Below are 24,844 nucleotides of genomic sequence, written 5' to 3'. Positions count from 1 at the left end.
CCAGCCCTTCTGAGCCACCCAACACCCATGGACCCCACCCTCCTCTCCCTTAAGGCCATTAATCCCACACAGTGAACCCAGAGCTATTTCTTTGCCTTTGGGGACTCTGCTTGGCCATGGCCCCAGGAGGTCAGATCCCCTCTTCTCTCCTCTGGGTGCTGGGCTCAGTGAGTACGCTCTACTGTGCTCCAGATCCTGCTTTCGTCTGCCAGATGCCATTTTGCAGAAGGTCTATTCTGCTGTTTTGACAGCTTTTTAAAAGAAGTCGGCCAGGCACAGTAGCTCATGCCTGTAATCACAACACTTTGGGAGGCTGAGGCGGAAGGTTGCTTGAGCTCAGGAGTCTAAGACCAGCATGGGCAACATAGCGAGACCTCGTCTCTACTGAAAGTGTTTTTAAAAATTAGCCAGGCATGGTGGCACAGGCCTGTAGTCCCAGCTAATCTGGAGGCTGAAGCAGAGGGATCACTTGAGCCCAGGAGGTCAAGGCTGCAGTGAGCTGTGATTGCATCACTGCACTCCAGCCTGGGCGACAGAGTGAGGCCCTGTTTCTAAATAAATAAATAAATGAAGTTAACAGCCTTTCTTTTATAGAGCAGTTTTAGGTTTACAGAAAACATTGATCAGAAAATACAGAAAGTTCCCAAATGCCTCCTCCCCACAACTACCACCATCCCCCTACCAGAGTGGTACATGTGTTACTATTGATGAACCTCCATCGACACATCATCATCACCCAAAGTCCATAATGTACATCAGGGTTCACTCTTGGTGTTGTATATCCTATGGGCTTGGACAAATGTATGTCACTTCTACATTACAATCATACAGAATAGTTGTGCTGTACTAAAAGTCCTCTGCACTTTTCGCCTGTTTCCTCCCTTTCTCCCCACTAACCCCTGGCAACCACGTATCTTTTTACTATCTCTATAGTTTTGCCTTTTCCAGAAGGTCATATAGTTGGAATCATACAGGGAGTGGCCTTTTCAGATTGGGTTCTTTCACTTAGCAATATGCATTTAGGGTTCCTCCATGTTTTTTCTTGGCTTGATAGCTCATTTCATTTTAGCACTAATAATATTCCATTGTCTGGATGTGCCACAGTTTATTTATCCATGCATCCACTGAAAGAGATCTTGGTTGCTTCCAAGTTTTGGCAATGATGAACCAAACAGCTATAGACGTTTGTGTGCAGGTTTGTGTGTTATATGTAAATATTCAACTCATTTGGGTAAATAGGAACATAATTGCTAGACCGTATATTAAGAGTGGGATTAGTTTTGTAAAAACCTGCCAAACTGTCTTCTAAAGTGACTGTACCATTTTGCATCATCATCAGCAATGAATTAGAGTTCCTGTTGCTCCAAATCCTCACCAGCATTTGGTGTTATCAGTATTTTGGATTTTGGGTCATTCTAATAGGTGTGTGGTGGCATCTCATTGTTGTTTTAATTTGCAATTTCTTAATAACATATGATGTGGAGCATCTTTTCCAATGCTTATTTGCCATCTGTACATCTCCTTTAGTGAGTTGTCCTTTGCCTATTTTTAAGTTGGATTGTTTTCTTATTGTTGAGTTTTAAGTGAATACTCTTTTATAACTACGGATTTTCAAAAAACTGTATCTCCAAGTTCTTTCATGGCATTAACTACAAGCCACCCCAGTGCTCCCCGAAATGTTTCACAGACCGTGGGTTGGGATTTTCCCTCTCTTTCCCGGCTCTCACAGGAACTTTTTGATATGTGGATGTGGAGTATGCAATTGCACAGGCCACCATTGGTGGGCTTGCTTCAGGGCCCACTTGCTAACTAAAGCTACAGCCCCTGCATCTTGGCCCATCCTGCCAATGAAGGGACATTTGCAGCCACAATGCAATAGTACTTGCGACAAAGAAGCAATACATTGGCAACTGCCAAGGCTTGTTTTTAGTCATGTCAAAATCCCACAGGATACAATTCACCTCTCTCCCAGGCCTTTCAAATCCCACATTTATGTATATATATCTGGAGAAGAGGAGGTTGGGTGAGCAGAACACCACCGAGACTCTAAATCAGCTGCAGCAATGGGTCAGCTTACACTCACCCTTTTTGACCCAGATGGCAAGTGCTGCCATACTTCTACCCAGAGCTGCTGAAGAATGCACAGGAAAAAGCGGGAAGTCTTCAACCTGGAAACAGGGTCAAAAGGATCATAGAAAAGATGAAATAGGCCAGGCACAGTGGCTCACGCCTGTAATCCCAGCACATTGGAAAGCCAAGGCAGAAGGATCACTTGAGCCCAAGAGTTCAAGACCACCCTGGACAACACAGGAAGACCCCGTCTCCACAAAAATAAAAGTTTAAAAATTAGCCAGGCATAGTGATGTGCGCCTGCAGTCCCTGTCAGTTGGGAGGCTTAGGTAGGAAGATCACTTGCGTTCAGGAGTTCAAGGCTGCAGTGAGCTATGACAGCACCACTTCACCCTAGCCTGGGTGACAGAGTGAGATCCTTTCTCAAAAAAAAAAACAAAACAAAAACAAGACAGAATACAGGGCTTGATCAGTATGAGTGATAGCTATGATTAATCTGATTTCTTCACTGACTGATTTGAACTTGAGGCATATCATGAGCTTATTCCTGCTTCTCTGACCAAAAAGTATGGAGGATGTTACAATAAGTTGAGAACCCTGCAGTTATGACAAACACCAGAATCTGATGATGACTTCAATATAAAAATATAAAAAATCACCAATATAAAAAAATCACCAAAAAAGTAGAAGGTGAAGGAAGGTGGTGAGAATATAAAGAAGAAAGATGATACTTTCAACAAGGAGATGAAATGAACAAAGCCCAGGTTTTCCAAAGCCGACTTTACAGCCCTCAGTGCTGGTAAAGAGAAGAAGAAAGAATATTCTTGGGGCTTTAAGGAATTAAGAGTTTTGAGAAATTTCTGAAAGAAATAGGCCCAGGAAAAATGGGGACAAGGAGCAGAAGCCTGTGGGAATTGGGAGTACCTCCCACCCCTTGCTCTTAACCTTCCACTCTGCTTCTGACAGTAACTTGCCTCAGGCGGCCACTGCCATGGTCTCTATGACAGATTTGGACTTGAAGCAGCTGCTCGGTGAGTCTCCAGAAGGAAGAGCCTTCTGTGATATGGAGGATGAAAGAGACTCCCTTAGGGTGGGATTGGCCTAGGAATTCAGAGTTCTTTTCCCTCCCGGAAGGCCTGCCAGTGCCCCTGAGGAAGGTCATTAAGGAGCTGGTTCAGGCTGCCAGAGCTGCTGAGAGAGAGAGCAAAGGGAAGTCCTTCGCCCAGGATACAGGTGGCATCCTATTGGACATGGAGATGCAGATATGGAAGCTGAGCAGCCAGATTTGCTGTGAGGTGCATGGCCAGTCATTTTGCTCCATGTCTGCCCTGCAGCGAGGACACCCTGGTCAAACTTGCTCAATACCTTCAACTCCGTGAACTGTCGAGTGCATCTGAAGGAGCCTCTAGAGGAACTTGAAGAAGCCACTGGCAGGGCAATGCCAGAGCAGATGGCCACGCAGCAGGATGAATGCCAGGCATAGACACATGCAAAGATTGCAAAGATGCCGGAAGAGGAGAAGGACAAGGAATAGAGAGAACAGGTTTTTTTGTTTTTTGTTTTTTTCTTTTCTGGTAAGGAAGAAGAAATGAAGAGCAGGGCCTGGAAGAAATTCCAGTGAAGTGATGAAATCAAGGAGGTGCTCTGGCCGGTGGTGAAGATGAACCTGGAGGGCTTGATCTAGAAGGAAACAAGACCCAGTGTGGAGAGAACTGCAAGAAAGCTTGTCTGGGTGACAGAATGCAAACTCTCTGACCTCAAAGCTGGGTGCAGCCCAGGTTTCTGTGTAAGGAGAGCAGACCACAGCATAAGTCCTTGACATCAATACTGAACAAGAGGAAAGTAATGGCTTCTTCTAAAGTCAAGGTGAAGAAATCATAGACTGAGACTGCTAAAAAGATCCTTATGCCTTCAGCCCACATTGCCAGTCTCATTGTTTTGCCTTCAGAACGTCAGGGAGGTCTACACACTGGGCCTCAAACAGGATGCTGTCATGCAAGGCCTCGGTCGGGAGTCTTGCCAATCCTGCTTTTCTCAACCTGGAAGACTCATCAAATAAAGACTTTAATTATTACTTCATCCTACTTGTTCAAAGCTGTGTCCAAGGAACTGGCTCTAAGTGGGAACTCTGTACTCACACCCCTAGACCAACATTGTCCAATCCACAGTCCATGGGCCACATGCACCCCAGGATGGCTTTGAATACAGCCCAACACAAATTCATAAACTTTTTGAAAACATGATGAGATTTTTTTGCGATTTTTTTTTTTTTTTTTTTTTTTTTAGCTCATCAGCTATCATTAGTGTTAGTGTATTTTATGGGTGGCCCAAGACAATTTTTCTTCTTCCAAAGTATCCCAGGGAAGGCAGAAGATTGGACACCCCTTCTCTAGACCCTTGGAAGCACCTGCTGTGGACTGAATGTTTGTGTCCCCACCCCAAAATTCATATGTTGAAATCCTAATCCCCAGTATGATAGTATTAGGAGGTGGGGCCTTTGGGAGATGATCAGGTCAGGAGGGTGGAGCCCTCACGAATGGGATTAATGCCCTTGTAAATAAGGCCCAGCTGGGTGTGGTAGTGCATGCCTGTAGTCTGAGCTACTTGGGAGGCTGAAGTGGGAAGACGGCTTGAGCCCAGAAGTTTCAGACCACCCTGGGCAACATAGTGAGACCCTGTCTGAAAGAAAGAAAGGAAAGAAAGAAAAGAAAAGAAAGGAAAGAAAGAGGGAAAGAGGGAAAGAGAGAGAGAAAGAGAGAGGAAGGATGGAAGGAAGGAAGGAGCGAGCCAGGTGTGGTGGCTCACGCCTGTCATCCCAGCACATTGGGAGGCTGAGGCAGGTGGATCACTTGAGGTCAGGAGTTCAAGACCAGTCTGGCCAACATGGTGAAACCCCATCTCCACTAAAAAAAAAAAAAAAAAAATTAGCCGGGTATGGCAGTGCATGCCTGTACTCCCAGCTACTCAGGAGGCTGAGGCAGGAGAATTGCTTGAACCCAGGAGGCGGAGGTTGCAGTGAGCCGAGATGATGTCCCTGCACTCCAGCCTGGGTGACAGAGGGAAACTCCTTCTAAAAAAACAGAGAAGAAAAAAGAAGAAAGAAAGAAGGGAAGAAAGAAAGAATGAAGAAAAGAAAGAAAGAGAGAGAGAGAGAGAGAGAGAAGGAAGGAAGGAAGGAAGGAAAGAAGGAAGGAAAAGAAAGAGAGAGAAAGGAAGGAGCCCAAGAGAGAACTCTCTTGTCCCTTCCCTCATGTGAGCACACAGCAAGAAGTTGGCCATCTGGAACCCTGAAGAGGACCCTCCCCAGAACCTGACCATGCCAGCACCCTGATCCTGAACTTCCAGCCTCCAGAACTTTGAGAAATAAATTCCTGTTGTTTATAAGCCACCCAACTTATGGAATTTTGTTGTAGCAGCCTAAATGGAACTAAGATGGTTGTGTTCGGCCATTCTCGCATTGCTATAAATACCTGAGGCCGGGTAATTCATTGAGAGAAGAGGTTTCATTGGTTCCTGGTTCTGCAGGCTTTTACAGGAAGCATACTGCCAGCATCTGCTTCTGTGGAGGCCTCCAGAATCTTCCAATCATGGCAGAAGACAAAGGGGGGAGCAGGTGTATCACATGGCCAGGGTAGGACCTGCAGGGGTGGAAGGGAGTTGGAGGTGGGGTGCCACACACTTTTAAACAGCCAGATCTCATGAGAACTCGTATTGTGAGGACAACATTGCGTCATGAGGGATCCTCCCTCATGACCCAAACACCTCCCACCCGGCCCCACCTCCAACATTGGGGATTAAATTTCAACATGAGATTTGGGTGAAACAAATATCCAAGCCATTCAATGGCACTTGAAGAAAAAGTCACAGGTCTTTCATGTATGAAAGTAAAAATGAAACTTTCTAAAGCCCAATTCTTTTGGGGTATCACCCTCTAGTTCTCCGTAACCACTCCCTCCCCTCAATTTCCTGGCTGAGTGGACAGTGGCACTGGAACAGCCCTCTGAGAAGAAAAACCCCAGGAGTTCTTCCTGGCTACAAAGAGCTCTCCTGCTGGGCTCCCCTCAGCAAAAGCTTTCCAGAGGAGCAACAGTCTAAATTGCAGCACCACAGTTTGCCACAGACATCTAATGAGGACCCAGAACCTGGACCCAAGTCAGTCTTTTATGAATGGTATTGACAGCACAAAAGCTTCACTCCCAGTTTCCACTCAGCTCCATTTGGCAACAACCTCTCAGACCCCAAATCTTCCTCCTCTGAGTCTCAATATCCATTTCTCCAGGGCAGCCTCTTCAGGAGGCATTTTCAGCCCCCAGCAGCAGCTCTCTTAAGAACCCAGCCTCATCCTCCACTTCCCTGAGCCATATGGCCAAACAACACTCAGCCAAACTCTTCAGAGCCATCTTACAAGTTTCCCTTTGCTGGCTCCCAACACAGGATTTCTTCTAGCAGCTCCTCCTCCAGAGCACCACTTTCTCTTGGAAACTTGCTTCCAGGGGTACAGCTTCCCTCCACTGGACAGTCTCTCAACTGCTTCCCAGAAACTGACCATGGTGGTTCAAATGAAGAGCTCAGGGATGGCAGCCGAAGAGGAACAAAGTTACTGACCTCATCCTTGAAACCCACCACGGTTAGCAGCGCAATGCTTCTCAAAAAGAATTTGCCTATTATGATGAAATCTTGCTGTCTGGCCGGGCGCAGTGGCTCACACACGTAGTCCCAGCGCTTTGGGAGGTCGGGGTGGGCAGATCGTTTGAGCCCAAGAGTTCGAGACCAGCCTAGGCAACATGGCAAAACACCATCTCTACTAAAAATGCAAAAATTAGCCAGGTATAGTGGTGCACGCCTGTGGTCCTCCCTACTCAGGACGTGGAGAATCACTTGAGCCTGGGATGCGAGGCTGCAGTGAGCCATGATCATGCCACTGCACTCCAGACTGGGTAACAGAAATAGAACCCATCTCAAAAAAAAAAGAAAGAAAGAAAAGAAAAGAGAAGAAAAAAAGAAAGAACGAAAACTTGCTGTCTTTAAAAAAAAAAAAAAAAAAAAGGTTGGGCATGATGGTTCATGCCTGTAATTCCAGCACTTTGGGAGGTCAAGGTGGGTTGATTATCTGAGGTCAGGAATTCAAGACCAGCCTAGCCAACATAGTGAAACCCCGTCTCTACTAAAAATACAAAAATTGACCAGGCGTTGTGGTGCACACCTGTAATCCCAGCTACTCAAGAGGCTGAGGCAGGAGAATCGCTTGAATCCAGGAGGCAGAGGTTGCAGTGAGCCAAGATCGTGCCACTGCACTCCAGCCTGGGAGACAGAGTGAGACTCGGTCTCAAAAATTAATTCATTAATTAATTGGATTAAATAAAAATTAAATTAAATTTAAAAAGGAACTTGCTTGGTTCCTTTGGGCTTCATAGCTAAATCACTGAACATCTGGTGGAGGGACAGATCTCAGGATGGACAGAGTTCTAGGTTCAAGGGATAGGACCATGTGTGTTTCTGAGTTCCAACACTGTGGTAAATCAGTTTGTAAACCTATGTTTGTAATCCACCTTGGCATTTGGTCAAAGTACCTCATGGAGTCCCATAGTCCAAGAGCTCCTTCTGGTTACAAAAGGATTCATGGAATGGTCATGGCATCTGTCCCATCCTCACACTGTGTTTAACAGGACAGAAACCTGGACTAAAGACACAACTGAGAGAACTAGCCTTGTCTCTTTGAAAATACATTAGGAACACCCAATGCATACTTATTGTGAGGGGCCAATTTCTCCTCTGAACATGACAATGAAACTCTCTTAGAGAAAGGGCTTTTATAGATTCGTCAACTGCAAGACAATTGCAATAGGATTTTTAAAGGCACTTATTTGGGGCTCAGTTTTCAACATTACCATTAACTGCACTGGATAGAATGATACTGTTCATGGCATGTCATATTATAGGAAGACATAATTCCAATGCCTTTATGATGGAAGAGAATTAGATAGCTCACATCCATTTCAGCACTTGAAACACTTCTCGAAGACCTTTTTAAAAAGATATGCCTGTTTTTGAGACAGAGACAGTTTTATTTAGTTGGGCTTTTTACAGTTGCATTCTGTAAATCTGTGACATCCTGACTTGAAGGTCATCAGGGCCCAGAAAGCCAGCTTTCCAATCCAACCAGAGTTCCAGTTTTGTTTTTCCAGAGTTCATACAGGTGGACCCAAAGATTTGACCAAAGCTCTCATTGGTCAAATCTTCATTTCTTTATGGGCAGAAGTTACAAGCAGTTCCAAGTCACAGACAGACATGCCAGTTTGCTTCATTCTTAAAAATCCCCTTGGCAGCACTGCAGTAACAGGCCTCTATGAAGTGTCTGTCATGTAGAAATAGGCCTTGATGGCCAGGCGCAGTGGCTCACGCCTGTAATCCCAGTACTTTGGGAGGCCGAGGCGGGCAGATCACAAGGTCAGGAGTTCGAGACCAGCCTGGCCAATATGGTGAAACACCGTCTCTACTAAATACAAAAAAAATTAGCCGGGTGTGGTGGCATGTGCCTGTAGTCCCAGCTACTTGGGAGGCTGAGGCAGAAGAATCGCTTGAACCCAGGAGATGGAAGTTACAGTGAGCTGAGATCGCGCCACTGCACTCCAGCCCAGATGACAGAGCGAGACTCCATCTCAAAAAAAAAAAAAAAAAAGAAATAGGCCTTGAAGTCCTTGGACCCTCCATGCACTGGAGTATACATTAATTCAAAGTAACACGCAGCAAAGCTTGGAGGATGGATCGAGATGGACTAGAACAGATATTCCAGAGCTTCCCAAGTCACCAAGTTGTTTGCTAAATGCTTCACAAGGGTTTCTAGAATTGTGCCTATGATATCTGTACCACAAGGTGTGTTTGAACTGTCTGCTCTAGCTAAGTTAATTCGAATATGTTAAGTGTAAACAGTATGTGGGTGAATTGTATAGTTATGTAATTTATGCAAATTCAGAATGTGATAGACTCTATAGAACAAATGACTCACTTTCTTCCACAAATAAATTGCAAGGGGACAAAAAGGGAAAGGAAACCTATAAACTAAAAGAAACTTAAGATTCATATTAACGAAGTACAATGTGTGAAGCTTGTTAGGATATTAATTTGAAGATAAAAACTGGTTTTATTAGTGAGCCAATGGGAAAAAATAGAACATTTATTGGATATTTAATGAAAATTCGAATTGTTTAATTTTTTTAAGTGTGATAATGATATTGTGGTTCTGAAGGAATGAAGGAATAAAGAGAGAAGAAAAACAAAGGAATTTGGCCTTTATCCTCAGTTCCTGGGAGGTAACCTCTAAAACCTTGAAATTTCCCAAGTGCTAGGAGCATCCTGGTTAGGCAGGGTGGACCCCTCAGACCCCACCTGATAGTTTAAGCTAATAGATGGCTCAGGGTGGAGGCTGGCCTTACCAGAAAGACCAATCACGTAATTAGAAGGTTGAGGCTTTGAGCCACATGATATCAGCCTGCCCTGTGGGAGTAGAGTGTGACTGGAGCTTGAGTTCAACCACATGGGTAATCATTCTACCAACCATCCCTACATAATGAACCTGGCAAAAACTCTGGACACCAAAACCTATGCAAGCTTCCTGGGTTGGCAGTACTCCATGCATGTATTGCCAAATATCTATGCCAGAAGGTTAACACATCCCTGATGACACAGCAGCTTCATATTTGGAACCCTCCCAATCGAGGATTCTTCCCCATGTGTCTCTTATAATTTGCATTCTTTGCCTGTAATAAACATGGCTGTGAGTATATTGGGTTTTGATGAATTCTATGAGTCTTTCTAGCAAATTATTAAAACTGAGAAGCCAAGAGGAGCCTCTGGCTAACAGCTGGCAAGGAAATGGGGACTTTAGTCATACAGCTAAAAGAACCAAATCCTACCACAACCATGTTAGTTTTGGGACACTCCCCTGGCCCCACCCCAACTTACAGTTGGTATCAGAAATCTTGGGCAGACTTAGCAGTGGAGGACTATGCCCTTAAACTTGAGTCTGGCTACTTCCAGGTAGAAAGAAAAGAGGTCCTGTCTTTGAATATACATATGAAAGCATTTACAGATGAACCAGTATGTCTTAGATCCGCTGCAAAATTACCTAGGGTGTGGGGAGAAGGGAGTTGGGACATAGATTGGCCATGTGGAATCACAGAAGATGGATGCTGGGAACATGAGAGTTTATGAAACTATGAAACTATTGTCTCTGCTTTTGTATGTGATTAAAATTTTCTAAAATGAAAATAACATAATGATCCACGCGTTAAAAGTACGGATCACTACCCTCCACCGTGTGGTAGGCAGAATTCTAAGATGGCTTCCAAGATTCTAGGCCCATGGAATACACACATTTTCAGCCAATTATTCAGTCAAACACTAATCTAGGTGGTGCTGTGAAGGAGTTTGGCCGATGTGATTAAGATCCTGAATCACCTGGCCTTAAGATAGGGTGATTATCCTGGGTCAACTTGACCAAATTAGGTGAGCCCTTTAGAAAGCTGGGACTTTTCTTACAGAAGAGACTCACAGAGAGATTTGAAGCGTAAGAGGGATTCAACAGAAGGCAGGTTCTTCATTGCTGGCTTTGAAGATGGAGGAGGCCACATGGAAGGGAAGGTGGATGGCCTCTAGAAGCCAAGAGGAGCCTCTGGCTAACAGCTGGCAAGGAAACGGGGACTTTAGTGATACAGCTAAAAGAACCAAATCCTACCACAATCATGTTAGTTTGGAAGAGGACTTCCGGTCCCAGATGGGCATGCAGACAGACAACAACGTGATTTCAATCTTATAAGCTCCTCAACAGAGAACTCAGCTATGTCGTTGTGCCAGACTCCTGACCTATGGAAAAAGTGATCTGAAAAATGTATGCTGTCAGCCGGGCGCGGTGGCTCAAGCCTGTAATCCCAGCACTTTGAGAGGCCGAGACGGGAGGATCACGAGGTCAGGAGATCGAGACCATCCTGGCTAACACGGTGAAACCCCGTCTCTACTAAAAAATACAAAAAACTAGCCGGGCGAGGTGGCGGGCCCCTGTAGTCGCAGTTACTCCGGAGGCTGAGGCAGGAGAATGATGTGAACCCGGGAGGCGGAGCTTGCAGTGAGCTGAGATCCGGCCACTGCACTCCAGCCTGGGCCACAGAGCGAGACTCTGTCTCAAAAAAAAAAAAAGAAAAATGTATGCTGCCGTAAGATGTAAAGTTTGTCTTAATTTGTTATGCAGCAATAGAGAACTGATACAATCAACAAAAATAAATTCCAATTATAAAAAACAAACTTTTACAAATTTTTGAACCAAATTTAGAAAAATTTATTTATTTATTTATTTATCTTGAGACAGAGTCTCGCTCTGTCACCCAGGCTGGAGTGCAGTGGTGCAATCTCGGCTCACTGCAAGCTCTGCCTCCCGGGTTCACGCCCTTCTCCTGCCTCAGCCTCCCGAGTAGCTGGGACTACAGGCGTCCACCACCAAGCCCGGCTAATTTTTTGTATTTTTACTAGAGACGGGGTTTCACCGTGTTAGCCAGGATGGTCTCGATCTCCTGACCTTGTGATCCGCCCACCTTGGCGTCCCAAAGTGCTGGGATTAGAGGCGTGAGCCCCCGCGTCCGGCCGAAAAATATATTTATGACTGTGGTGCAGGGAAGGATTTCTTTTCTTTTCTTTTCTTTCTTTTTTTTTTTTTTTTAGGTTACACAGTAATTTATTGAGAGCCTCCTCTCCCCGCCCTTGCAGTCTCTAGGTTACTTTTTCTGCTTATAGATTTTGCGCAGCAGCCCCAGAAAGATGGCTGGGGTCAGGGGTGCTGTGTACTGTTCAGTGAGGCCCATAATGTGGCTGTAACTGTCTTCCTCATATTGCAAGAACACGGCCGGCAGATCCAGCTCCTCATATAGTGCCTTCACCTGGGCCACCTTCTTGGCCTCCTTCTGCCCGTAATTCTTCTTCAGGATCTGGTACTGTTCTGGAGTAGCCTGTTGCAGACGCTGAACCACCAGCCAGCTGCATTTGTTGTCCTGGATGTCAGCGCCAACTTTGCTGGTCACAATGGGGTCCCCGAAGAGGTCAAGGTAATCATCCTGAATCTGAAAGAACTCTCCCATGTCCAGCAGAATCTTCTTGGCATTGGCATGGTTCTTCTCGCCATCAGTTCCTGCCATGTACATGGCTGCAGCTACAGGAAGGTAGGAGTAGAAAGCTGCCTTGTACTTGACAATAGATTTGTACCTCTTTTCAGTGAATCTGCCAAGACCCACATTGCCCTGAGGGGCTGTGATGAGGTCCAGGGTCTGTCTAATATCAGTCTGATAGGAACCCTGCAGGAAAAGCTCGATTAGGTCCAGGTAATAGGGCTGCTCCAGGCCAGGCGCGGTGGCTCACGCCTGTAATCCCAGCACTTTGGAAAACTGAGGCGGGTGGATCATCTGAGGTTGGGAGCTCGAGACCAGCTTGACCAACATGGAGAAACTCCGCCTCTACTAAAAATACGAAATCAGCTATGCATGGTGGCGCATGCCTGTAATCAGAGCTACTTGGGAGGCTGAGGCAGGAGAATCACTTGAACCTGGGAGGTGGAGGTTGCGGTGAGCTGAGTTCACGCCACTGCACTCCAGCCTGGGCACCAAGAGTTAAACTCCATCGGAAGGAAGGAAGGAAGGAAGGAAGGAAGGAAGGAAGGAAGGAAGGAAGGAGGAAGGAAGGAAGGAAGGAAGGAAGGAAGGAAGGAAGGAAGGAAGGAAGGAAGGAAGGAAGGAAGGAAGGAAGGAAAAAAGAGAGAGAGAGAGAGAGAAAGAAAGAAAAGAAAAAATAGGGCTGCTCCGGGCAATAGAGCTTCAGCAGGTAGTAGATACATGCTTCCAGAAACATAGCATCATTGATGGCATCCAAACCCATGCCAGGCTTCTGATACCACCAGATCTGTCCCTGGGGGGAGAGGGATGAATCCATGATGTCATCTGCCACCAGGAAGAAAGCTTGCAGCAGTTCCACAAACCAGCCCATGGTCAGGGCCCGCTGGAGACTATCAGCATCCTGTTTCCTCGGCTCCACCAGTTCCCGGGATGCTACTAGCACCATCAAACCCTGGTGATACTTGCCTCCAATGGCATTGTATTCCAGGACCTCCTTGAGCTGGGCAATAGCATCTCCTGTCCCTGAGTACCCCATCTCATCCTCAGTCAGCACCCTAACGATCTGGGAGAAGTGCTGAACGAAATCCTGCTTTCCTTGGGCATAAACATCTGATTTCTGGTCTCCATTCATTCTGAGGGAGGAGTAAAGGGCTCTGTTCCTGAATGTGGGTTCCTACTCAGTCAGGATTTCTTCAAATATAAAAGGCACAAACTCTAAAGGAAAAGGTCAATAAATTCAACTATACTAAAGTTATATACTTCTGGACTATAAAAGGCACCAAAAAATAAAGTGAAAAATAACTCTGTGGAGTAGGAGATGCTATTTACAATACATAAAACTTAAAAAGAATATTTTTAAGAAGCTCCTACAAATCAACGGGAGGAAAAGAAGCCAGCAGAATATGAATTGGTAACTCATAAAAAGGAAGCTTGAAAAGCCAACAACAAAAAGATGTCCAATATGACTATTCATCAGAGAAATGCAAATTAAAACAGTAATAAAATATCATTTTCCCCCATTGGATGGACAAAAGCTAAAAATTCAGATAATACCACGTTTTGGCAAGGATGTAGGGTAACAGAAACCGTCATGTCCTGCTGATAGAAGTGTTAAATTGTATAGGCACTTAGGGAGCAACGTGATAATATCTAGCAAAACTGAAGATGTATATACCCTTTGACCCAGCAATTCTACTTATGGGAATATATTCTAGAGAAAATCTTATACATAGGCTCAGGGAAACATATATACAAGTATCATTGCAACATTATTTGTAATTCAAAAAACTGCAAGAAACCTAAATGTTCATCGACAAGATAATGACATTAATTAACTTTTCATTTTTATCAATTCTCAAAATGCTCATTTAATCTTGACTGCTGACCCATCTGGAAATGATCTGGGACCATGAACTGCTTATTACACCAGCTCTAAGAGTTACCTGCCATTCTCTGGATTGTTGTCATCCTCAGAAAAATGTTTTCACTGACTGTGATCTTCAAAGAAGACCTCTGAGCCAACAGGGATCAAAAGTGCCCAATATATCTGGAAATCCACTTTTACCCAAGGATGAAATGACTTGTTAAAGTGAGCTGGAAATTGCTGTGCTGAAAGAGAATATAGGTAATCCAAGGGATGCAAATGAATGCTTCTAAGCTACTGAGAAAGGAATCTTCTTTTCAAAGGTGTCCCCCAGTCCACGTGATAATTCACTTCATTTAATGAAGCTTAGCATAGTGAAGCTTAGTGTCTAAAAGCCAGTCTGTGGATTCCTCCAAACATACTAGACTGAGGCACCATGTTTCACTGTTCAGAACACATTCAGCTTTGGCCGGGCGCGGTGGCCTGTAATCCCAGCACCTGAGGTTAGGAGTTAAAGACCAGCCTGGCCAACATGGCGAAACCCTGTCTCTACTAAAAAAATACAAAAATTAGCCTGGCGTGGTGGTGGGTGCCTGTAATCCCAGCTACTCAGGAGGCTGAGGGAGGAGAATCGCTTGAACCCAGGAGGCAGAGGTTGCAATGAGCTGAGATAGCACCATTGCACTCCAGCCTGGGCGGCAAGAGTGAAACTAAACTCCATCTCAATTAAAAAAAAAAACAAAAACAAAAACAGAAACAAACAAAAAGAACACATCCAGTTTTTTAAATCACCTCCAAACTTTGCCATCTTCATTTTGGTTTTATTTATACCTTACTGCCTCAGATGGAAAATGTCTGAGTAAATTTGTCTGAATAATGGCTAGTAAAAGCATGAGATACCCTCAAGAAGCTGCTTATGTATGAATTTAACAAAATAAAGAAACTGGAGAAAGGATTCTTCTGTTGTTCTTTATCTCTTCCTGACAAACTTGTACTTTTAAAGGGATTTTTATGCCCATTCTAGATCCAATTTATATTTTAATTACATCGGATGTTTATAAGGGAGTACATATTGGAAGCAGGTATACATTATATTATGTATAATTGTTTTTCTTGGACACTATCTAATGCCTTCCATTATAATAATTGACTAAATAGAACCAGCCAAGATACATTTTTCCATTTTTGCTGAAATACAATGGAGTGCTATTTTAAAATTCAAACAATATATTTTCCTAAAATACTCCAATTGCAGTAATGCATGAGATGCTACAAAATGTATATGAGTTTGGTTAATCGTTTTATGAATAATCATCACGTAATTACTCAGATTTATCACTTTAAATTAAATGAAAATTATTTCTTGCAAGTGTGTACAACTATGGAAGTGTTGACTTTTGTTCTCATTTGCTCTGTTTGAACCATGCCACACTGTGACATGCAAAGTCATTTTCTCTTTGTGCTAAATATCCAAAAGTGAATTAAAGGCGCTTTTCATTTACCTAGGTGTACAAAATCAAAAACTGAATTGCTAAGTCAAAGCACCGAGCAAAGGCTCTAGATTTCTTCCATTCTAACCCTAACGAGTTTTAACATGATGACCATTTTATCAAGCCAAAGAAGGCTTTCCTGCTTAAAGTAATCACTAAGCTCAAGGAAACAGAGTGTCTAATTATAACAAACTGATGAAAAATTAAAATAACAAATAAGATCCTTTATGTGATACCTGGGGGGCAATAGGCAATACCACATCCTTAAGAAGTTAGTCAAGGAACAAGTGGGGCCGCCCACAGTAGCCTCTCTTTCAGGGCCAGAGCCCTACTCCAACACAGCATTCGCTCTCCTTTCTCCATCATGTGTCCAAGACATTGGCTGTCCCCTCCCCTCTGGCAGCCTCCACACAGGAGTCCACACCTATTTCTGTGCTCCTGAGTTCATTTGGGCCAAAGCATCAGAAACCACCTGGATTTTCTGAGATAGATGTAGAAAGTGCTTACATCATGCCCCACAGAACAAGCTCCATTTCTCTTACTATTTCTCCCTTTCAGGCCCCGCTTGCTCATTTTGCCACAAGAATGCCTCTTGCTGACCTCTCCTCGCAGGGCTCTGCCACCTCCCATCTTTTGCTCCTCCTGCTTTCTGCTGCCAGATCTTGCCTAGTCCTTAGTATCTCTGCTGGTTCTTACGTAAAGCCATGTAACCCTCCTACAAGTCCAAATTTGTGCCCCATTACTTGCTTAGAAAACAAAGTATTCTCCTTGTGTGGGATCCATCCTCCCAAGGGTCTTAGGAGGAGTTACAAGCAGCAACAACTAAGAAAAGGTTTTTTGTGGTCTCACATCTACCTACCTGCTCTGGCTACCTCACAGGAATCAGAGATAATGTAACCAGACTCAGGTTCAGCTGCTTGCTGCTTGAAAAGCCAGACACACAAGAAGCAAGGTTTGATGGAAGGAAAGCGGGTTTATTCAAGTGCTAGCAGCTTGGGAGATGGCCACACTCAAGTGTCAAAAAGTCAGCTCAAATGACTCAAGGGGTTTGAGGGGTTTTAAACCCTCAAACAGGCTGGCTCAAGGGGTTTTAAGGGAAAGGTGTGCATAGGCTGCAGATCTGCTTGTCGTTTTCTAATGGCTAGCTTGAGTAATTGACCATCCGGAGGCCTGGTTGGCATCATCTCGTTGGAGGTCAGGTTATGGATTAGCTGTGTACCAATTTCTTCTTGGAAGTAGGAAAATTGCAACTGCCAGTTCCACTTCATGCCTGGATTGCTTCAAGATTAGCCTTTGGAATTCAAAAGCAAACAGGTAAATGGGTAATTTTGTAGCAAGAAACAAATCGAGAAAGGGGTTACTTTTAGAGTAAGCTAACAAACTGGTTATACTGGTTAAAATAATACATGTGAAAGACATTTTTTAGTTACAAAGCACTGTATACTTTTGCTTGATGATTATTTATTCCACTGCCCCCATTTTACAGGTGATACAACTGAAGCCCAAAGAGGTGAAATAACTTGCCCAAACGTTTAATGGCAAAGATTGACTTTAATCCTGGTCTCTAACCCACTGTCCTATAATTCCTTCCATTCATCTGAACTGCTTTGGGTAATTCACAGATTTCTGGAGGCTTTGCTTTCCCTTTCTCCACTAATTTGGGATTAAACATGACCTTTCTCCTAGGGCTCTCTATCACATTCACACACCAGCATGCAGCCATTCACACAGATCTTATTGTTGAGGAAATGGAAGGAAAGGCACTATTCACTCTTCTACTAATTCATTCATTCAACAGATATTTTCTGAGCATCTATTTGGTTCCATGAGCTGTTTTCAACTCTGAAGACATAGCAGTAATCAAAATAGACAGAAACCCCATGCCCTTGTGGAACTTCCATTCTAGTGGGATGATGAACAAATACATCACATATTTAACATGAAAGATGTTGGCAAATGCTAGGGAGAAAAATAAGCAAGGGAAGGAGGATAGGGAGTGTCAAGGGAAAGAGGAAGGAGGTTGCAATTTTATTTTATTTTTAATTTTATTTATGTATTATTTGAGACGGAGTTTTGCTCTTGTTGCCCAGGCTGCAGTGCAATGGTGTGATCTCAGCTCACCGCAACCTCCACCTCCCGGGTTCAAGCAGTTCTTCTGCCTCAGCCTCCTAAGTAGCTGGGATTACAGGCATGCACCACCAAGCCTGGTTAATTTTGTATTTTTATTTTTATTTATTTATTTTTATTATACTTTAAGTTCTAGGGTACATGTGCACAATGTGCAGGTTTGATACATAGGTATACATGTGCCATATTAGTTTGCTACACCCATCAACTTATCATTTACATTAGGTATTTCTCCTAATGCTATCCCTCCCCCAGTCCCTGACCCCCCAAGAGGCCCCAGTGTGTGATATTCCCTGCCCCGTGTCCAAGTGTTCTCATTGTTCAATTCCCACCTACGAGTGAGTGAGCACATGTGGTGTTTGGTTTTCTGTCCTTGCGATAGTTTGCTGAGAATGATGGTTTCCAGCTTCATCCGTGTTCCTGCAAAGGACATGAACTCATCCTTTTTTATGGCTGCATAGTATTCCATGGTGTATATGTGCCACATTTTCTTAATCCAGTCTATCATTGATGGACATTTGAGTAATTTTGTATTTTTAGTAGAGATGGGGTTCCTCGGTGTTGGTCAGGCTGGTCTCAAACTCCTGATCTCAGGTGATCCACCCGCCTCAGCCTCACAAAGTGCTGGGATTATAGGTGTGAGCCATCACGTCCAGCCTGCAATTTTAAATAGGATGGTCACAGAGAAGTCTTCCCTGAGGAGGTGACATTTTGCCAAAGACCTGAAAGACGTGAAGAATCAAACCATGTGGCTATGGGGAGAAGAGCACTCCTAGCAGCAGAAACACCAGTGGAAAAGCCCTGCGTGAGAAGTAAGCCGGGTCTGTTGGCGGAGCAGCCAGTGTAGCGGGAACAGAATGAATGGGGGAAAAACAGCAAATAAGGACAGAGAGGTGACATGGATATCATTGTGCAGGTCCTTGGAGGCCATTGTAAGGAATCTGGCCTTTAATCTGAGTGGGATGGCAGGCTGTGGGAGGGGTTTGAGCTGAGGAGTGGCTCCCACCCCCACATCACTCCTTCTATTTTCCCCCTCCAGCACCCCTCATTCCAAGTTTTGGGACAAGGGCATCAAGTCATCTGGGTCTGGGTGGGAAGTTCAGGCACCACTTCCCCTTTTCTCTGGGATAGCTGCACTTTGAGTCTGTCTTTTTTGGAAGAAAAAATAAAAGGGCCTAATTAGAGGACACTTGTTTTCCAAGACATCTGTGGGTTGCCTAAAGTCTCTTTGCAGAACAGGAAGGGAAAAACCTAAGAACTATGAGGTTAGGAGAGGCAGCAGACACAGGCAGCTTTGAGGAAGTCAAGGAACAAGGGAAAACTCAGTCCAGAAACCAAAGAATTAATACCTGATACGTGCATAGGACCATCACACACGTTCAATAGTTGACGATTCCCTGTCCCAGGGACTTAGAGTAGACAGCATTAGCCCTGTCTATTGTGTAACGAGAAATCTTGAACACAGAGATTCCATGATGTGCCACTAGTGTAACCGCCCAAGGGTTTCACCTTGCCCGCTGCCTAGACAGAGTCAATTTATCAAGACAGGGGAATTGCAATAGAGAAAGTAATTCACGCAGAGCCAGCTGTGCGGGAGACGGGAGTTTCATTATTACTCAAATCAATCTCCCTGAGCATTCGGGGAGCAGAGTTTTGTTTTGTTTTGTGTTTTGTTTTTTTGAGAGGGAGTCTCGCTTTGTCACCCAGGGTGGAGTGCAGTGGCACAATCTCGGCTCACTGCAACCTCCCCCTCCTGGGTTCAAGCGATTCTCCTGCCTCAGCCTCCCGAGTAGCTGGGATTACAGGAATGTGCCACCACGTCCAGCTAATTTTTGTAATTTTAGTAGAGACGGGTTTCACCATGTTGGCCAAGCTGGTCTCGAACTCCTGACCTCAAGTGATCCACCCGCCTCAGCCTCCCAAAAAAGTGCTGGGATTATAGGTGTGAGCCACTCCGCCTGGCAAGGGAGCGGAGTTTTTAAGGACAACTTGGTGGGGTGGCAGTGGGGGAGCTAGTGAGCCAGAAGTGCTGATTGGTCAGGTCAGAGATGAAATCATAGAGAGTCAAAGCTGTCTTCTTGAACTGAGTTCCTGGGTGGGCACCACAAGATCAGATGAGCCAGTGTTTCGATCTGGGTGGCGCCAGCAGATCCATCAAATGCAGGGTCTGCAAAATGTCTCTAGCACTGATCTCAGGAGCAGTTTAGGGAGGGTCAGAATCTTGTAGCCTCCAGCTGCATGGCTCCTAAACTATAATTTCCAATCTTACGGCTAATGTTAGTCCTAAAAAGTCAATCTAGTTTCCAGGCAAGAAGAAGGTCTGCTTTGGGAAAGGGCTGTTATCATCTTTGTTTTAAACTATAAACTATAACTAAGCTTCTTCCAAAGTTAGTTCAGCCTATGCCCAAGAATGAACAAAGACAGCTTGAAGGTTAGAAGTAAGATGGAGTCGACTATGTTAGATCTCTTTCACTGTCTCAGTCATAATTTTGCAAAGGCAGTTTCAATCACACACAGGTACAGGGCAGAAGTGGATCTAGAACACAAGTGGCAACTCTGGACTGTAGTGTGCCCACACTGTAAGTCCAAAAGATTAGAAGAGTCTGAAAGGGGAAGTGGAGGCAGCTCTCCTCAGGAGGAAAGATGGGGCCGTGAGGAGCCAGCTCTTTATGTCATCACACACAAACTTCTTACTAAGATGAATCAGCAAAAAACAAAGTCAAGAGCTCTTGCTGGGAGAGCAGGGGCCTTGCCCTCCTCGGCATGCCTGATTCATTGTGTGCTCACAAGAAACTCCCCTTGATTATGATCTCCTGGGGACCATGGGCAGGACTTATTCCATTAGATGGGAATGAACCCTGAGCACCTCTCCTAATGGAAGCTATGGGGTGATTTCCCTCTAGAGGATGAGCCAAGCTGGCAGGTTCATTGTAGCCTCAGCCCAGATACAGTTGATGTTGGAGCCTAGGGCTCTGGTCCATCCTTCCCAAGTGTCCTTCCAACAAGGTTCAACTTCTTGAAATCCCTGTTGTGCTGAGGCCCCTGTCTCCCACACACTCCCTTTATTTCTTCCCCAAGTCCTGAAATTCAGAAAGCAGAGTTGGAGAGAGAAGCTGTTGCCTGGGGCCTGAGAAGCTGAGTTTCTGGCCATTGATAAAATTATCTTTCCCCCCAGTGCACCAGGGCTCCTTGACATGGCTATCCCTGCTTATTTTCCCTCCACTAACTGCTCCTAGGCTTCTCATGCTTCCTTATTTGGAGGGGAGGAGTAACGGGGTTACCAGCTGACACCAACACTCTGCCATTTCATCATCATTCATCATTACACGTGTAGTTACCATGTATTGAGAAACTGCTGTGTACATGTCAAGAACTGCATTCAGCGATTTACATGTATTTCTCAAAAACTGAAGGGCTGAGATTTTACCCTACGTGTTGCTGGAAAGGGGTCCTGATCAAACCCCAAGAGAGGGTTATTGAATCCCGCACAAGAAAGACTTTGGGGTAAGTCCATGAAGTGAAAGCAAGTTTATTAAGAAAGTAAAGGAGTAAAAGAATGGCTACTCCATAGGCAGAGCAGCCGCATGAGCTACTGGTTGGCCAATGTTATGGTTATTTCTTGATTATATGCTAAACAAGGGGTGAGCTATTCATGAGTTTTCCGGGAAAGGGGTGGGCAATTCCCATAACTGAGGATTCCTTCCCTTTTTAGACAATATATGATAACTTCCTGACGTTGCCATGGCATTTGTAGACTGTCCTGGCTCTGGTAAGAGTGTCTTTCAGCATGCTAATGAATTATGATTAGTGTATAATGAGCAGTGAGGACGACCAGGGGTCACTTTCATCACCATCTTGATTTTGGTGGGTTTTCCAGCTTCTTTACCACAACCTGTTTTATCAGCAAGGTGTTTATGAGTTACATCTTGTGCCGACTCTCCGTCTCACCCTGTGACTTAGAATGCCCAACCTTCTAGAAACAGAGCCCAATAGGTCTCAGCCTTATTTTACACAACCCCTGTTCAAGATAGAATCACTCCGGTTCAAACGACAACATTATGAAGGAAACCAAACTGATTGCACCCCATAGTATACTTCTTTGGCCTATGTCAAGATGGCTATTCAGAGGGGCTGCAAACGGCTGGGTGAGGTGGCTCATGCCTGAAATCCCAGAACTTTGGGAGGCCCAGGTGGGCATATTACCTGAGGTCAGGAGTTTGAGACTAGCCTGGCCAATGTGGCGAAACCCCGCCTCTACTAAAAATACAAAAAATTAGCCGGGTGTAGTGGCGGGCACCTGTAATCCCAGCTACTCGGGAGGCTGAGGCTGGAGAATCACTTGAACCCGGGAGGCAGAGGTTGCAGTGAGCCAGGATCGCACCACTGCACTGCAGCCTGGGTAACAGAGTGAGACTCTGTCTCAAAAAAAAAAAAATGTGTGATATATATATAATTTTTGTTTTTTTTTTTAAAGAAGGGCATCTCCCTCCCTCTGGAGGATTTAAAACGGGAAAGGCAGGACATGCCCTCCACATCCCTGAGGCGTGTGGTGGGCCTGGGTGGGGGCCTGGGGTAACTTCTAACAAAGACTACCCAGCAGGGCAGTTTTTTTCCCCGATTTCTCTCTCCCTCTCTCTCTCTCACACACACACACACACACATACACACACACACGCAAGAATAAGTTGCTAGCAGATAAAATTTCTTATAAATTGTTTTCCTGTGCTTGCTTGCTACTGCTTATCTCCTAGAAGTCAATGAAATTTTAAAAAGTATAAATGAAATATTAAGAGAAAACAGCCAGGTGTGGTGGCTCACACCTGTAATCCTAGCACTTGGAGAGGTCGAGGTGGGTGGATCACTTAAGATCAGGAGTTTGAGACTAGCCTGGCCAACATAGTGACACCCCATCTCTACTAAAAATACAAAAATTAGCCGGGAATGGTGATGCGCACCTGTAGTCCCTGCTACTCGGGAGGCTGAGGTGGGAGAATCACTAGAGCCCGGGAGGTGGAGGTTACAGTGAGCCAAGATCACACCACTGCACTGCAGCCTGAGCGACAGAGCAAGATTCCGTCTCCAAAAAAAAAAAAAAAGAAAACAGTTGTGCTTTCTTAGGGATATGTTTGCTACTGGGTGTGATTTTTTTTCTTAATATTACTTAAAATATAGTTGGGTTTTTGGTTAATCATTCCAAATTGCTCTGAGGTAATTAAACATTCCAGGACTATAGTTAGTGACAATATATTATATAGTTTCTGATAGTCAGGAGGAGGATATTGAATGTTCCCAATACAAAGAAATGATAGATATTTAAGAAGATGAATATGCCAATTACCTTAATTTGATCCCTATGTATGTATTATATGTATTGAAACATCACTATGTACCCCATAAATATGTACAATTATTTTTAAATTTTCCATTTAGAAAAAGAAAGAAAAAGAAAAAAATCCCGAAGAGCACCCTATGTCTTTCCACAAAGAGTAAGCTGATTCTAGGAGCTCCCCTGCCTCAGACAGCCACAGGATCCCTGGTGGGAGCTCAGGATGGAACACAATTTGTCACATTTTGGGGGGCTTAATAAGCTAGAATTGAGCCAGTTAGGCTGAGGCAGAGCAGGGGAAAGAAGATGACAAGACAGACAGGTATGAAATGGGGAACCAGTCCCAGGAGGATTTAAATGCCAGGATGGATTTTATTCTAGCAAACAGACAAAGGTTTGAAGGTTTTTGAGCTGAGGATGACTTAATAAAAGTATAAAATGTACTAGGAAGCTGTATCTTCCAGCATACAGGGAATGGACTCCAATGGAAAGGTCCTAGACACAGTGGTTCTCTACCCTCACTGCATATTAGAATTACTCAGGGAGCTTTATAAAAATCCCGATGCCCCAGCCCTACCCAGGCCAAATAAGTTAAAATCTCCAGGAGTGGTGCCCAGGTACTAATACTTTTTCAAAGCTCTTCAGGTGAATGACTGCTAAGGGGTATGAGGTTTCTTTGGGAGTGATGAAAATATTCCGGAATTAGATAGTGGTGATGGTTGTGCAACTTGGTGATATACTAAAAATATCACTGAGCTGTACACTTTAAAAGGGTGAATTTTATGCTATGTGAATTATATCTCAATAAAAGGAAGAAAGAGAAAGGAACGAAGAAGGAAAGGGGAAGAAGGGAAGGGGGGAGGAAGGAAGGAAGGAGGGGGGAAGGAAGGAAGGGGGGAAGGAAGGAAGGGAGGGGGGAAGGAAGGAAGGAAGGAGGGAAGGAAGGAAGGAGGGAAGGAAGGAAGGAAGGGGAAGGAAGGGGAAGGAAGGAAGGAGGGAAGAAAGGAAGGAAGGGGAAGGAAGGAGGGAAGGAAGGAAGGGGAAGGAAGGAAGGAGGGAAGAAAGGAAGGAAGGGGAAGGAAGGAGGGAAGGAAGGAAGGGAGGGAGGGAGGGAAGGAACAAAAAGAGAAAGAGGGGAGAAGGAGAGAAGCTGGGAGGGCAAGAGAGGGGGGCAGAAAAAGAGGGAAGGGGCCAAGCGTGGTGGCTCTAGCCTGTAATCCCAGCACTTTGGGAGGCCAAGGCAGGTGGATCACGAGGTCAGGAGTTCAAGACCAGCCTGGCCAAGATGGTGAAACCTCGTCTCTACTAAAACTACAAAAAATTAGCTGGGCATGGTGGTGGGCACCTGTAATCCCAGCTACTCGGGAGGCTGAGGCAAAGGCATTGCTTGAACCTGGGAGGCGGAGATTGCAGTGAGCCGAGATCATGCCACTGCACTCCAGCCTGGACAAAAGAGCAAGACTCCGTCTCAAAAACAAAAAAAAGAAAGAAAAAGAGGAAAGGAAAGACAGAGAGAGAGTGAACTCCCCAGCAGACTGCAATATGCAGCCAGAGTAGAGAGCCACTGGTCTAGAGAAAAAGAGAGTTGTGCTGTGATTCAGATCCAAAAGTATGGGGCCAGCAGTGGGGCAAGTCCCAGTGGAAGAGTCAGCTGTAAGGCACGGTACAGAGGAAACTGGCCAGCAGTACAGTATTCAATGTCTGATTGGTTGCAGAGGGTGAGGAAAATAAAACAGAAGGTAAAGACTTAAGCTAATGTTTTCAGCCTCAGTGACTGAAGAAACGCAGATTTGACGGGGGGAGGGAGAAACAGCCA

At 44.8% G+C, this 24,844-nt stretch overlaps 1 protein-coding gene across 1 annotated transcript; it reads right to left on the bottom strand.

Annotated features, from left to right (window-relative positions):
- Nucleotides 1–11,834: 11,834 nt before the first annotated feature.
- On the bottom strand, nucleotides 11,835–13,371 carry LOC103231848 (farnesyl pyrophosphate synthase-like). Its single transcript, XM_007991459.3, has 2 exons — nucleotides 12,915–13,371; nucleotides 11,835–12,454 (listed from the first exon to the last, which is right to left on the bottom strand). Exons 1-2 carry the CDS (start codon nucleotides 13,351–13,353, stop codon nucleotides 11,835–11,837), a joined length of 1,059 nt encoding a protein of 352 aa, XP_007989650.3. The 5' UTR covers nucleotides 13,354–13,371.
- Between the last annotated feature and the right edge of the window lie 11,473 nt (nucleotides 13,372–24,844).

The sequence above is a fragment of the Chlorocebus sabaeus genome, chromosome X (genome assembly GCF_047675955.1).
Source record: "Chlorocebus sabaeus isolate Y175 chromosome X, mChlSab1.0.hap1, whole genome shotgun sequence".
NCBI classification, from domain to species: Eukaryota; Metazoa; Chordata; class Mammalia; order Primates; family Cercopithecidae; genus Chlorocebus; species Chlorocebus sabaeus.
Note: the sequence above shows the minus strand (reverse complement) of the source record. Positions and strands in the feature narration are given on the sequence as shown.